General features: G+C 28.6%; 1 protein-coding gene across 1 annotated transcript in view; it reads left to right on the plus strand.

The window, feature by feature from the left end:
* Nucleotides 1–9,547, plus strand: part of Mer (ezrin/radixin/moesin family protein merlin) — a 29,819-nt gene extending 20,272 nt beyond the window's left edge. The window contains exon 2 of the mRNA XM_075372901.1: nucleotides 7,413–9,547. Coding sequence (XP_075229016.1) covers nucleotides 7,673–9,547 — 1,875 coding nt within the window. The 5' untranslated portion in view covers nucleotides 7,413–7,672. The remainder of the gene's footprint in view (nucleotides 1–7,412) is intronic.
* Nucleotides 9,548–16,162: the final 6,615 nt, after the last annotated feature.

Consider the following 16,162-nt stretch of genomic DNA (forward strand, 5'->3'; position numbering starts at 1 on the left):
AATTCTATCTTTCATCTATGAACATTAGTGTAATTAGTTCTGGATTAAACAGTAAGCATTTTTTTTCGACTTGATTGATCAAAATAATATCAAGAATTAGCATTCCTGGAAGGTAAAATAATGTGAAATTTGATGAATAATTTTAGCAGCAGAACAGAATTTAATGAAATAGATTTTTTTAAATTATGACACTACGTTAGATGCTTTTGAAAGCAAAATTGATGCTAACACTTAAAACTAAAGATTTTTATGACTAACAATCTTAATATTTTTGAACTTAACGACCTGAAAACAAAGATGTAGTGATGCAATACTGTTGATATAATATTTTTTTATATTACGTACCATTACAGTTGGAAAAGCCATTTATATTGTAATAGCCCTAAAGTGTCTCTGTTAGTGTCAAAACTCCAATAGGTGATCTGAAAATAGGTGTAACAAGTGAATCACTCCTGAAAATGGCATCATTCTCAAGACAATAAGGGAAATGAAGTGGTTTTCCATTGTCTTCTAAGCCAGATATTCCATATCACCATGCCATGCTTACAAAAATATACATGTTATTCTACGCGTGTCTCACACTAATAATAATACTGGAATAGATTGCACAAAGCAACAAATTGATGTCTCTTTCTGTCATGAGGGAATGTATTTTATTCAATGATTAAACTGCAGAAAAATGCTGGGGATGTATTCATAATACAGAAGAGAGGTTCTGGAATATTGTAAACTGTGTATTTTCATTTGTGCCTGACACTTTTCCAAATTATGTATAGACTGATAAATGGTTTTTCAATTGTTTAATCATTTCTGTTTATTTTTTCGTTTCCAGTACAGATCTTATATTTGTCTGTTGTTATTTAAATACTAGTCATATAATATAGGTAAACAAATCAATGTTTTCCCTCGGTAAGAAATACACATCATATTTCTTATTTTGTGAGAAATATTTGCTTAATCAAATATTTCTTATAAAATATAGCCAAATTTTAAACCAAAACCATAGTAATATTATTCAACATGTTTCATATCACTGTAGTTCATGTCCAGCGACCACAAACTCGTTTTGAAATGGTTAATTAAAAGCGATCTGAAGTTTTAAATCAATAAATGTATTGTGACAGTTTACAAATTCACAACTTCACATTTAACAGAAAGAACGTATGTAACATTGACATTCACTCATATGTATAATACGACTTTGTCATGTAACTACTTCATGAAGTTTTGAAATTTTGATAAATATTTTAGACAAAAGGGAGTTAAAACTTTTTTTTCTTATAACTGTAGTCAAGAAAAATATCGTAAAAAGATATAATTCAAACCTGTAGGCATTATTAAAATATTATTATTTATATAATATATTCTTTTTATTATTTTATACATTCTAAAAGATTCCAAATATCTATTTCAGTCTTTTAAACTTTAAATCATGTTCTGCAGTTTGTTACATCAATGAATTTCTAATCCAGATTGTAGAGATTTGACTATCAATAGAAAGGTGGTCAGAAACAGTATTTAGGTGCTGTAACATTAAATTAAAACTGGTTCAGCCAAGCCTTGAACTATCAATCTTCCACATGGGGAAGTCAGTGATAACCATCTTACTAGTAGATGATTAATGGTGTGTGTGTGTGTGTGTGTGTGTGTGTGTTGTGTGTGTGTGTAAGTGAAACATTCCTTAATGAGTTTATAGATAGACAACATTTTATTTTTTATACAGTAAAGGTTTTTATCTGGCTTTGTGTTTTGTTTTTATATTACTATATTCTAATGAATTTTTGTTTTTGTTTTTTTAGTAATAAGTAGTATTGATAATTGTTATAATACTGATTAGTAATTAAATTATTAATGTTAGTAGTTACTACTCTCCAGTGTAATATTTAAGTTTTTTTTAACTTGCTTGCTATATAAACTTTATTTTTTATTTGTGTTAATTTAACATTAGGTACTTATTTTTCTGCATGCTTAAAGTAGTGATTTTTTTTCTTCAACATAGAGTACTAATTGATTTATTGTATTATATTTCCCTCCTTTCCATGAAGCCAAGCTTTTCATGGTTCATTTTAGATGTATATCCATGATTGCCGTAAAGATTGAAATTGCTTTATACATAATGACTGCTGTTTTTAATATTTGCATAAAGCTGTATTCAATGTATGTTGTAGCAAGTTCTTCTGGTTGCTGTTCTTTAATTAAAAAAGGATAGTAACATCAAATCTTTCTTTAATTTGTGTAGAATGAGCTAAAGAATAGTTGTATTTATTACCACTATTGATTTTGTACAGTTAAATTTTAATGCTAATAAATCTTAAAAGTGACAATTTTTTTGTATACAATGATGTTTTAAGTAACATTTTTGACTAATTTAAACTCCATGTGATGAAATTTTAGTGAACTGTTTTTTATTCTGCATAAATAGGCTTCTAGGCAGCACTTCAGGCAAAGAATAGATAAGCTTAGAGATTTTTCCATTAATTTTTTTAGTGATTTAAAGTTTTGTCCTTTTTAAATTAACTGATATTGTAATAAGATAAAAATATTTTGAAAAATTTGTTAAAATCATTTTGATTATTCATAAGTAGTTCAAAATATATCAAGGTACTGGATAAACACAACTGAATTTACTTGATATCGGTAAATCAAAATAATGGGCTATTGCTGCATGATTAATTGACTAGTACAATAATCATCTATCTTAAAATATTTGGTTGAAATTTATACACTTTTTTCCTGCTTTAACAAAAATCTGATTTGTTGTACCTATTTTATATACAAACATTTATATATATATATATATATATATATATATATATATATATATATATATATATATATATATGTCTGTAACAAACATTCATTCATGTATACCAGAATTGTACCCTTGACTGTCATTATAATTAAATGTGAATGTAAAATAATTTAATATAATTTTTATAGATCTATACATTTTAGAATTTCAAAAAGATAATCTTGCACTAATTACTATTAAAATAGTATAAAATATTTGAAAATTAAAGAAATTACAAATTCTTTTATTGCAATTAATTTTTATAAAACGTGATCTAAAACATAAACCATTGAATTTTTGTTCATATTGATTGATGCTCAAAATATCTGGTGCAAATACTTCTCTGTAAACAGCTCCATATCTAGGTTAAAAGCTGTATTGCAGATGGTATAGTGAATTTTATGAATTCATTGATTCTATATGAACTAGTTTATTGGATACTGTGTTGACTTTTTGAAGTTATTCCAAAATACGTTATGTTAAATTTTCAACATTGGGTTTGATATTTTCAGAGTTTAAGATGAATGGAAAGCTTGGTATGTAGCTTATATGCTCATTAACTAGTCTGAAATTTCTATGTAACCCTATGATATTAAAACAAAATTCTCACACTGACTCGCAACAGTCATCATTCCCACCGAGCCCCAATAAAGTAGTAACTTTTTTTTGTTAGGTACAATAAAACTCCCATCATAGGTTGAATTAGGACAATGGAAGAATCAATTGCTTGTGTTGCATTTGTACTGAAGAAGCAGTGAAGCCTAAGAAAAATGGATATGCTAAAGGAAGGGATTGATCAATCCACAGATGGACAGTCTCAACAAAGTAATAATAATCACCTTTAATTATAAAAATGTATTATCATTCACTTAATCTGTAATATATTTGCAATAATTTAATATATTTTGTTTCTCTGTTTTCTGTATAAATTATTTTGCAGAGATCTCTGCTTTATTAAATTAAAAAAGTATTATATTAAAAACATATTTAAAAATTAAAATACAGAGATTGATATTTATCATCTCACTCATCACATAAAAACTATTACACTTTACACTGGTACTATTACACTATTACAATTTTTGGCAAAAGGTAGAACTGTTAGTATTACAATTAAAAAATATTTTAGTATTATCAAAATTTGAATAATTTCAGTTTTCCTTATTCCATTCTTATAATCAGTTTAATTAAAATCAAATCCAATCAGTATAATTAAAAGAAAATAAGTGTAAAATTAGCAAGTAAAATTTGAGCATGATTATTGAATAAGTGAAATAGAACATTTAAATTATTCAGATTATAATATTAAGTTATAGTTGTATTATTTGTTGCAGAATGGTTCATTCTATGTCAGTGACTGAAATTCTAAACATACATTTTAATTTTTAACTACATTTTTAATTTTTTTTTCCTAATGTGTACATTGCAATCTGTTCAACAATTAACAATAAGTAACTCCCCCATAGCCCAATATCATATATGAGTATGATATATATGACATGCAAGTGAGATGGAGTCTTATGCAGACTCCTCAGGCCAATCATTCCTGAGATGTTTTTAATACAATTTTTTTAATATTTTTATTGCGTTGTGTTAAAGAAGAAATCTCAGTGAAATCAATTAATAAAAAAAAAGAGAAAGAAATTAATATATTAAGCAGTTAGTAAATGATCCATTTTTATAAACAACTAAATTCTTAGAATACAAATTTGTTAGGATAGTATTTGCTAAACTATGTATTAACTTCAATTATTCATTAGTAGGTAACAAATTTAATACAAAATAAAATGGTATAATGACATATGTTACATAACACATAGGTGTATGGTATATAATGACATTGTATACCATCCTTCTATCTTTCAAGAATCATCCTCAATATGATCCGTTTACAATTCAAGAAAGAACTAGGAAAATAGCAGGGAGGTTTCAGACCCTGGAGGAGCTGTTCAGAGGAGATCATGAGTCTCAAACTAATAATGAATTACAACAGAAAAAGAAGCAGAGACAATGGTGATAACATTTGTAGACTTCAAGAAAGCATATGATTCCATCCATAGAGAATCCCTACTAAAAACTCTTAAGATACCTTGGACTACATCCCAAATTAAAAGCATGATAAAGCCGACCCTCACAAACACTAAGTTGAAAGTGAAATTCAGAGGTGAACTCTCGGAACCATTTGAGATCAAAATAGGATTGCATCAAGGCGATGGACTCTCACCACTACTATTCAACTTCTCTGGAAGTGGTAATAAGGGAATGACTGTAAAAATGCCCCCAAAAATAAAAATAAGCCAAAAAATCAAAACAAACTACTTTGGTTTTGCCATGACTTGGCACTGCTAACAAATGGCATCATTGAAACTAAAACACAGATATTAGAACTTGGAAAATAAAATTGCCCTCAAAATATCATTCATAAAGATAGAAGCCCCCAGAAGCAAACACAATTAAAAGAAGTAAACATAAACGGTAATAAAGTCAAAATACTAACCCAATTTAAATACCTTGGAGAAATAATAACATACAACCTAAACAAAAAAATCTCAATCCTAACAAAAACAAACAAACTGCGAAAGCATAAAAATTAACCTGGTATATCTACAATGAAAAAAAAAAAAATAATAAGACACTGCAACATAGTTATAAAATCAGAAGCTACATACGCAGTAGAAACACCCTTCCACCAGAACAAACATCAAAGACCAAAACACAAAAGACAAACTTCTTAAAGTCAAAAGAAGAATTGGAAGAACCTGCAACAAAAAGAGTTAGAACCCATTACTGATACCATGTGTAAGAGGAGACTAGGATTCTTTGGGCACATCATGAGGATCCAAGATTTGAGACTTCTGAAATAGCTGGTATAGTAAAATCTCAACTTGAAAACCACTAATTCAGCATGTAGATGGATCAGACAAATAAGAGAGGATCTGAAGGAAATTGGCCTTACACCAGAAGACATCCAAGATAAGATAAAACTAAACAAAAAAATCAAAGACAAAAACACTTGCTTCACACTCACAAGAAAGAAACTCACAACATGAAAATTTCAACACGAGAACGGGCACAGAAATTAGAACATATGAAAAAGTACTGGGAGGACTCTGAGGCCCAAACAGCCTTTTTTTCCTTTCAAGATACTTGGATAATGGACTGACTAAAATGGTCCTTTGCAGTCCACTTTTACTTTAGTAAAAGAAAGTAGTAATGACATTGCATTACAATATAATTTCTGAATTTTTATATATAAGTTAAAAAAATATCAAAAATTTGTAAAAACTACATAGAGAAGAAAATAATACCATTGTGCATATCTTTCCAATTAAAAAGTTAATCAGGTTATTATTTTTAACTTTGAATGTTTTCCTCATTTTTGTAAATGGTCACTTGTTTTAAATAGAAGGCAAACTTTGTTTAATAAATACAGTATCCGTATCATTGTTTGAACATTTTAATTTTAATTGAAAACTTGCCCTACTTCTCATTCAAATATTTCCTCTTTAATTTTAAGTGATAAAATTATATCGTCATGTTAAATCGGAATTCAATTACGTATAAATTTTATTTTTATATTTTAAAAATATACATGCTTCTTTTCTGAAAATCTGGTCGTTACTCTTAACTAATTGTTTTAAAACTCATTAAGTTGTGGGCAACAACTCAAGAGAATGTAATAACAGATCAACAATTTAGAAGCATTTACTTGTCAGGTGTAATGTGATGTGTCCCACCTTTTTAATTATTCATTAAATTAGTGTTTTAATGTGTGAATTCATTCCGAGCTGATGTTAAAAACATAGTTTTCATATTGATTCCTTTAAAATTATACACCCTGGATTTAAGCAGCTAGTGATAGAACTTACAAAGATTATACTGATTGTTACTTAATTTGATGATATTAATTTGAAAGTAAAATTTGAGATAACTGTCCCATCAATCTTCACAATTAAGGAAAAAAGTATGTATTGTATCATATTTACAATTTAACATTAAATATTTTATCCGTGTTAATAATTGAATTTTAACTATAATATTAATATTCTAAACCAGTAACCCAAAGAATAATAAAATATCCATTTGGTAAGTACTTCTTAGCTTTGTTTATGAAACAGATTTTTTTGTTTTAATTAATTGCTCAAAAGCAGTTACTAGTTGACACTTGATTACAGTCTTCTTTGTACTTTTTTTATGACATGAATTTTGTAATGCATGAAAAAGTAAAGCCTGACTGAAATATGAAGTTGAAATCTTTTAGTTGATAAACAGACTACTACAACATGAAGCTGTCAAAATGGCAAGCTCTCTAGATGTAAAAAAAATGAAAAGGTTTTTCATTTCAGTCTAATTTAGGTTTGAGTATTTAATAATTATTTCAATTGTTTACATGCAATCATATACCCTTTTATCTTTAAACTATTTTTGAATCCAACATTGATGTAAAAATTAATTAAAGGTTACCGATTGATTCTGCTAATACTCATTTATGAACCACTAAATATAGTTTTGTTTCTTTTTATCTATTATTCTCAAAATTTGACTTAGTTTATTATTAAATAATTTTAAGTTACAGTTTATTTTGTGCGTTTATTTTCTTTTTTTGTTTTTTACTTTACAGGTTGGGTGATTGAATGACATGTTAAACTTTCTCCTCACTGTAAACTGTATACCGATCAGTAAGTGAAGTTATTAAATAAAAAAGAAAATATTAATTATGAAGTAATTTTCATATGAAAAAATAACATTAGAATGATTAAATCGAACGAATGGTGCTGGAAAATAGCTGCTGTGCGGTTTTTTCTTTATGAACACAATTGACATTCCATTACATGCACATCTTATTGTGGTCATAGAATATTTATATATTGATTTTATATAATGAAAGATAGAATGTCTCCTTTTGGGCGAAAGAAAATAGGTAAATCATTTCCTGTAAAAGTTTGCACATTGGATGCAGAACTTGAATTTAATTTAGAATGGCGTGCTACCGGAAGAGATCTTTTTGACTTGGTTTGTCGTACAATTGGTCTTAGAGAAACATGGTATTTTGGATTACAGTATGAAGATTCAAAAGGTTTTATTGCTTGGCTGAAATTAGATAAAAAAGTACAAGATCAAGCGATATCGCAGCAACCTACTACTACTTTTATGTTTCTTGCCAAGTTTTATCCTGAAGATGTTGCAGAAGAATTAGTTCAAGAAGTAACACAACATCTTTTCTTTTTACAAGTAAAACAAGCGATACTGTCTATGGATATATATTGCCCTCCAGAAGCTTCAGTTTTACTTGCATCTTATGCGGTGCAAGCGAAATATGGAGATTATGATGAAACAACCTATAAACCAGGTATGTTAGCCAGTGAAGATTTACTTCCTCAAAGAGTAATTGATCAGTATCAGATGACTCCTGAAATGTGGGAAGATAGAATAAAAATTTGGTATGCTGATCACAGAGGAATGTCAAGAGATGAAGCTGAAATGGAATATTTAAAAATTGCTCAAGATCTAGATATGTATGGTGTAAATTATTTTCCTATTAGTAATAAAAAAGGAACTGATTTATGGTTAGGTGTTACCGCATTAGGTTTGAATATGTATGAAAAAGAAAATAAATTAACCCCTAAAACAACATTTCCATGGTCTGAAATAAGACATGTTAGTTTTGATGATAAAAAATTTGTAATTAAGCCTGTCGATAAATCGGCGCCCAATTGTGTATTTTTTACATCAAAAGTTAGAATGAACAAATTAATATTAGATCTGTGTATGGGCAATCATGATTTATTTATGCGGAGACGTAAACCAGATTCTATGGAAGTACAACAAATGAAAACACAAGCTAAAGAAGAAAAATTTAGACGTCAGATGGAACGTAATAAATTAGCAAGAGAAAAACAATTAAGAGAAGCTGCTGAAAGAGAAAAGGCTGCAATGGAACAAAGACTTCTTCAGTATCAGGAAGAAATTAGATTAGCGAACGAAGCATTAAGAAGATCAGAAAAAACAGCCGATTTATTAGCAGAAAAATCTAGAGTTGCTGAAGAAGAAGCAATGCTCTTAAGTCAGAAAGCTGCTGAGGCAGAGCAAGAGATTACACGTATTAGATTATCAGCTATGAAAACTGAAGAAGAAAAGGTTCATTTAGAAAGAAAAACTAGAGAGGCTGAACAGTTAACCGCAAGACTAGTAGATGAGTCTGAGAGGTGTGCAGCCGAAGCAAATCGTTTGAAAGATGAATTACACAGAGCTCGTCTTGCTGAAAAGCAAGCGAAAGAAAAATTGTTAGAATTTTTGTCACGTAATGCTTATATTAATTCAAGTTTATCTACCTTATACCCTGATCCTGCAATTGCATCGACAGATGCAGCAATAGCGTATAATAATGGTAGTGTAGCAGCCCTCTTTACAGCTTCTGGTCTTGATTTACAATCAACCCAGTTAGATATTGAACAAGCATTAGCATCACATGATTTATCATCATATGATCTCATTCACACAGATAACGATATGGAACAGTTATCATTAGAAATTGAAAAGGAGCGTGTAGATTATTTAAAAAAGAGTAAACATTTACAAGATCAACTACGTGATTTAAGATCTGAAATAGAAGTTTTAAAAGTTGGTGAAAAACAAAATGAACTTGATGCATTACATAATGAACAAGTTAGATTAGGTGAAACAAAATATTCAACTCTAAGAAAAGTTAAATCTGGTTCTACTAAATCACGTGTAGCTTTCTTTGAAGAGTTATAGCAGTGCGTAGCTAGTTCCTATGTTATAAATGTTTTGTAACGTTTATTTTTTTATAAAATGTTTAAAAAAACATAATCTTGCTTTAAAGTGAACTGAATAATTAATCGTTTATATCTCTTCATATTTCAGTTTTACTAACTGCCATTAGATTTAGATAACTAAATATTTAAAAGGCGTTATATTATTCTGTTAGTAAGATATAGAAAAAATTATTATTTATTGCTCATATTTAATGTAAGATCAATTAATTGTCTGGATGAAACATTATATTGTGATTGTTTTTTTATGTATTCTCTATTGCTATATTTAACTGTTTTGTTTATAAGTATTTTATTTTCAATATATTAGTACTATTACTAAAATATATCTTATAGATATTGTCAGTGTAAATTTAAAACATATTTATTTGCAATATTGATCTGCTTTTGCTGGTACAGATGTAAAAACATTTACGCTACCTACATTATAAATTGAAATTTGCCCTGTTTATTTGAGCATAAAGCTTATGTACTTTGCTAGTTGTTATCTCTTCATATCTTCATGTTAAATCTTCACCTTTATGAATGGTGTGAAATTAAAGCCGGTAGAACCTCCTCATTTTACAGCCAACTGTACAGAAGAGGGTGATGTTGCTAAAAGCATGACTTTAAGTCAGATTAACTTAGCCTTCAAAGTTTCAGTTATCTCTGTTTGAAGTAGAGAATCATTATGTTTGAACAAAGTTCAAACTACTATAAAGTTCAAAGTTCAAACTCTTTATTTTGTTAGAAAATCAGTTTCTCATTATTGAACTAGTGTCTTACGTACCTGCTGGAAAACTGGCATTTATTTATTCACTTTTTTTTTGTAATTTAGGAAATAAACCCTGTAATCTTCTTAAATAAGCCAAAACCATGTATTCATGTTGTTATTTTTAAGACAGCTACTAGATCATCCATTTAACTGATATTTAAAAAATATGTTTGGATTATTTTTGTGTTACTACTATTATCCCCTTTTAATGAACAACTCCAGACTGCCATAGTTCTTCAGTTTTGTGAAAACTCCTTGATACATGCTTTGGATAATTTTCCTTAAGGGGTTATTCATGCCTCGTGCTTTCAGGACTTCCTCTTTGGCTTAGGATGCATAATCAAAAGCCATTATAAACAAATAGTGAACTTGGCAGAGATGAAAATAACTTTTCAGAGTGAATAACTTATAAAATTCAGTCTTAGCTCAAAACAGGAGTTTTCTAAAATATTTTTATTAATCAGTAGCTTATAATTTAGATGTAAATTTCAAAAATATATCTTTATTATATACATCTTTTTACTTTGAAATATTTTTTGTTCATAATAAGAAGCAGGATCCAGCAAATTGATCTGATGGTATTGTTATTATGTTAATGCTAATAGGATTTTAGTTATTAACATAGCATGGTCTGATAAATTCTGTGTTTTTGTTATTGAAATTTTATTACTGTAATGGCAATGTTCATTTCATGGATTCTTAACTTGGTTCAAAATGTAGTTTTTACCAAAAGGCATATAATATTTCTTTGTATAAATAATTTTACATATAGTGCTTATGCGTTAAAAAAATAAATTTATTGCTTATAGGATGAGAATGTGTGAAACAACATTGAAGGAATCAAATTGCTGTAATACATTCTCATCATTCTGTTGTAAAGAATTCCCTTCCATTGGAAGTTATAGATTGAAGTGTAGGTGTTATTTTACACATAGATTTATCTTATAAAATGGTGGTTTTACAAATGTGCAAAAGATTAAAGCATCATGTAAGACAGCTTTGGAAAACATTGAAAATCAATACTATTGATTTTTCAAACGATGAAGTTCACAGTGCCTTGGGATTACTATTTGGCAATATGAGTGATTTTTCACAATTGTAGCCAAACTGATTTAATTCGTACAAGATGATCCCCTCACCCACACTGCAAGAGCTTTTTATAGATGTCCTCAAAGAATTCCTTTGTAAGCATCTCATTTCACATCGTGGTGATATTTTATTGCCTGCATGGTATTACAGTGTGAATTTTTTTCTTTGGGACTGTCTCACAACTGAAATCTTCAAAAAGAGAATGAATTCAGTTGATGAACCTAACGTCAGTATCAAGGTAGAATTTTCAATAGTATCACAAGAAATGATTTAGCAAACTACAGAATGCCGCTAAACGGACACTTTAAAAAACAGGGAAAAATTGATATAGCATAGTTTTGAAGACATTTTAAATAAATGTAATTACTTCCATGTAGAATGACTTATTAAAAACTTTAACTGTGATAGACTTATTTCTTTTTACAGTAAACAAATCATTTTGCGGAATCTTTATAAAAATATGCCAATTTTGTGAACAAAATATATTTAGAAATTATTTTTTAATTTCAGAAAGAGAATTAAGTTTTAGCATTAGAAAAACTTCTTTATCCATCCAATTCTCAGGAAATATTATGGAAAGTGAAAGAAATTTAAAAAAAGAAATACCTAGTTAATGAATGGTCTTTCTATTATTTTTATACAAACAAGTTACAAAAACAAATTTTATTTTAAAAATAATGTTATGTAACATTTTTATTCATCTTAGAAGAGTATTTCATTATTAATATTTGAATGCATGTTCACCTCCCAGCTATATAAATGTTATGTCCTCACAAATCCATAACGTTTCCTGATGAAGTTATCCAATTTTTTTTTCTAATCAGCCTAATTTTAAACTGTAAAATTATTTTCAGTTAATTTGTGTTGTAAATTTTGGAAAAATTCATTTTAAATATATTTTATTTATATGCTAACTTACACAATAAGAAATTTGCTACTTGTTTTATTAAAAGTGCTGACATCTGAATGATTATTAATAACAATTGGTTTGTGTTACTGAAAAATCAGTTTTTAAAGTCACTAATTATAAAAGTTTTCTCCTAATTTAGGAAAATAAAGAAAAAAACATATTTCATATGGTTTCCTTGAAATAGAAGTTATTCCAAAGTTTTGAATCTTTTACGTTTAATTTTACTACATACTACACGTGTTTGGCACATTGTGAAGTTAATCAGAATAGAATTTAATATTAATTCATTTGAACTACTTTGTTCTAAAGTAACTCAACCATAGAGAAAATTTTAATTAATGAAAACAGTTGATGTTAATTATCTGAAGATGTTATCGTAGTTTAATATACTTAAAGAATTAAAAAAAATCTTAAATACTTCTAAACAAGCTTTTTACCTATAACCTTTTTTTATTTCTAGTCATTTTTTTTTATACATTTTGGAATATTAACTGTTGTAGGGTTCATTTTATATTTGATGGTTGTTGGCTCTTCAGTTATGCAAGAATGATTATTAATATAGTGTGTTGAGTCATTAAAAAAATCTTGACATGAAATCTGGTGAAAAACACATACCATGTTAAAAAATGTCACTATTAACTGGCAGCTTAAAAATAATTTCACATAATGTATCTTTGGTCAAGAGTAGATTTTTATCAAGGTTGAATGACTTGTGAAACACATTATCATTTCTGGATGTTTTAATACCTCAGTATGTATATTATTACATTTGTTTAAAGTATTTTAATTCTAAAAAAATTAAGTAATCTAGAATAATTAATGTCTTTAATGACAAAGTTTTTTTTTCAAGTCAAAAAACACTTAAAAAGAAATAGTAAAACTAATAAAAAGGAAGTAACTACCTGACACTGAAAGAGTTATAAACCATGAAGTAGATTATTAAAGATGATAGTCACTCATCAATTATTATAAATAATAAATGCTATAACAATAATAAATGAAGATAGAAAACACAGTGTCTTATAAATAAAATGAGCTAAATGTGTGTTTGCTGTGGAATAACTCTGTGAACAATGAACTATTTAGAAAATGATTCTGATTAGTATCTGTTTAAATTTCAACATATGATTGGCAACTTTATGCGAAAGTAGAATTGCTTAAAAAATCCTTTTTAATACTCATGTTGTAGCATGCTCTCGCTAATTTTGTACTTTATTTTTGCTTTTATTTATGACATTAAAGTGCATGGTAGTTGTTTCCCAATATTTTTGAATTTAAATATTTTTTTTGGATTACAATCAAAATATATATTATATAGGTTTTTCTGTATGGAAAAGCCTTGAAAAGTACTTAACTTGTACTTAAATTAAATTTACACTTTCTTTAAAAAATGAATTCTAAAAGTATTTATAAAAATGTTGAATTTCTCAAATGTTAAATAACTGCGATTTTCTCATTAGTAACAAGCTGAAAGCAGGCTTCTTTTTTTCAATATAAGCAATTTTATTTTACTAGTTTCCTGAAAGAGACATTATATGTCACCAAAACGTATTGTTTCAAAACTGCAAAAGTTTGCAATTTCTCTCCATTAGTGCTCTAGTCAATCAAGACAAACTGTGTTTTGAAAAGTTTTTTCTATAAAGAGATGTTTATTGTCTGATTACACTGCTACACAAAATTTGATGTATTTTTTTTTTTTGTCCTATAAGTGAAAATGGGTGACTCTATTAGCATTTTTCGCCCTGAACTAAAATATAGTTTCAGAATTAGTCTATCTTGTAAGGATTTTTAGAGACAACTATTTTAATTTTACAACATTATGTATTTAAAATGCATTTTTAGTATAATATAATCTTACCTAAAAAGTAGTAATGTTTGATTTTCTATGATATTTTGCGTCGTGAACATCTCTCTTAAGGGTCCCACAATAGCCAGCTAGTATGCTCAGATCCCACTTGCTCCAGTACTGCTTTTCGTTATCGGAAATAGCCAAATTGATCCAGTCACCTTTTTCATCACTGACTGCTGCTAGATTTGGTGGGAAGAAATCCAAGTGCAGGTCCAAGAAATGAATCTTCATTGACATGTTGCATCCCACGATTTTATAAGATTTTAAAAGATCATCCACTATTTCTTTGTAATTTTTGGATTTGTGGTTTCCTAAGAAGCTCTGGCAAATGCTCTTTAAAGACACAGCTTTCTCCACCTCCTTTAACATACTGTCAAAGTAGTCATCTTTAAATAAATCTCTAATTTTAGGTCCTAAAAAGATTCCTTCTTTAAGATTTACTTCATGTATCTTCGAAAATTTATTTTATAAGTGAATCCAAGCCCACTTTGATACATTGTTTTCAAAAGGTTTTTCATAAGCCCTAGCTTTATATAAAGTGGTGGTGAATAAACTTTATTGAATCAACAAGTGGTGCATTAACATTATTCTTTCCTGGAGTTAATGCTGTTCAGTTTAGCCACTCTTTTGGTATGTAATGATTTTTTTTGGTCCCTACTGACTCACTCACAAAGAAAACAACAGTAATTGGTGAAACCAGGTTGAAGACCTAGCAACAGAGCAGTTACTTTCAAGTCACCACAGATTGAAATTCTTTATACTTTATTTTACTTGACAGAAGTTTTTTTCAGAACCGTAGCGTAAGCTAGTGGCACTGATGGAAACTCATTCCCAATGTGCAGAAGCACAGCTTTCAGACTAACTTTAGATGAATCAATAAACAAACGACACACCACTGTTTTGTAATCATGACCAAATGATTCCATTACAGACAAAACATTATTGCAAATACAAAGAAATTCTTGAAGCCATTATGCCTATTTCCAAAAAACATACTTTTGTTTCACGGTGGAGGAGATTCCAACCTTTTAATCAAGAGCTTAATAGTTCTGCATTTTTTTTTGTTGATAAATTCAGATCTCAGACAAGGTCATTGAGGTTCCCTTGTGTTACTAATTGTGGTTCACCAAATACACACAAAGCTTTATAGTTTAGATCACCCTTACATCATCATTATCCTCTCCCACAACATAAATCTTTGTGTTGCGGATCATCACTCACTAAGTATGATATTTTCTGGTGGTTTAGGCACAAGCAGTTCTTCACTTTGAGCCACAGGCCTCATGACAAATAGTAAATTAGGGTATAAAATAGTTTGCTTGGATTTTGAATATGCTCACAGTATTAATGCACAGTATTAGTCAGACAAAAGTAACAATCAATGGTATGATCTTTTCGTTCCTGCCAAATAACACTGATAGACAAAAAGGTTTTTTAATGTTTCTCTAAGTGTGATAGCAATTCTTGAATTGCTTTTTTGCATACATTATGGATCTGTAGATACAATTTTTATATCACCCTTAGTTTTAAATGAATTATGTTTAAAAAAAAATTAAGAGAAAATATAGTTAAAATCTGTAAAATTTAAAATCGTGCATGGCCATACCTGTGTTAGAATGATTTCGCTGGTGCTTTTCTTTTATAAATAGCCTCAGGCACATCCTGAATTAATTCCAACAGTAATCGGCTAGCATGTTAGTATTCCATTTCCCTTTATAGCGGTTTTCCATCACCGAAATGTCTTGGTGGAAACATTCACTGTATTTGTCACTTACGTCTCCGAGATTGTCCAGGGAAAAATCCAGATGTGAGTGTAGGAAATGTATTTTCAGAGACATATTACATCCCATAACTCTGCATGAACTAAGAAGTTGATTAACAATATCATGGTAATTGTCGGATTTTTGTGTGCCAAGAAAAGTTTTGCAAACGTCTTTAAATGAAGCCCAAGCTGCACTTTCTGCATTATTTAACA

This window comes from Lycorma delicatula, chromosome 8, assembly GCF_047948215.1.
Source record: "Lycorma delicatula isolate Av1 chromosome 8, ASM4794821v1, whole genome shotgun sequence".
Lineage (NCBI taxonomy): Eukaryota > Metazoa > Arthropoda > Insecta > Hemiptera > Fulgoridae > Lycorma > Lycorma delicatula.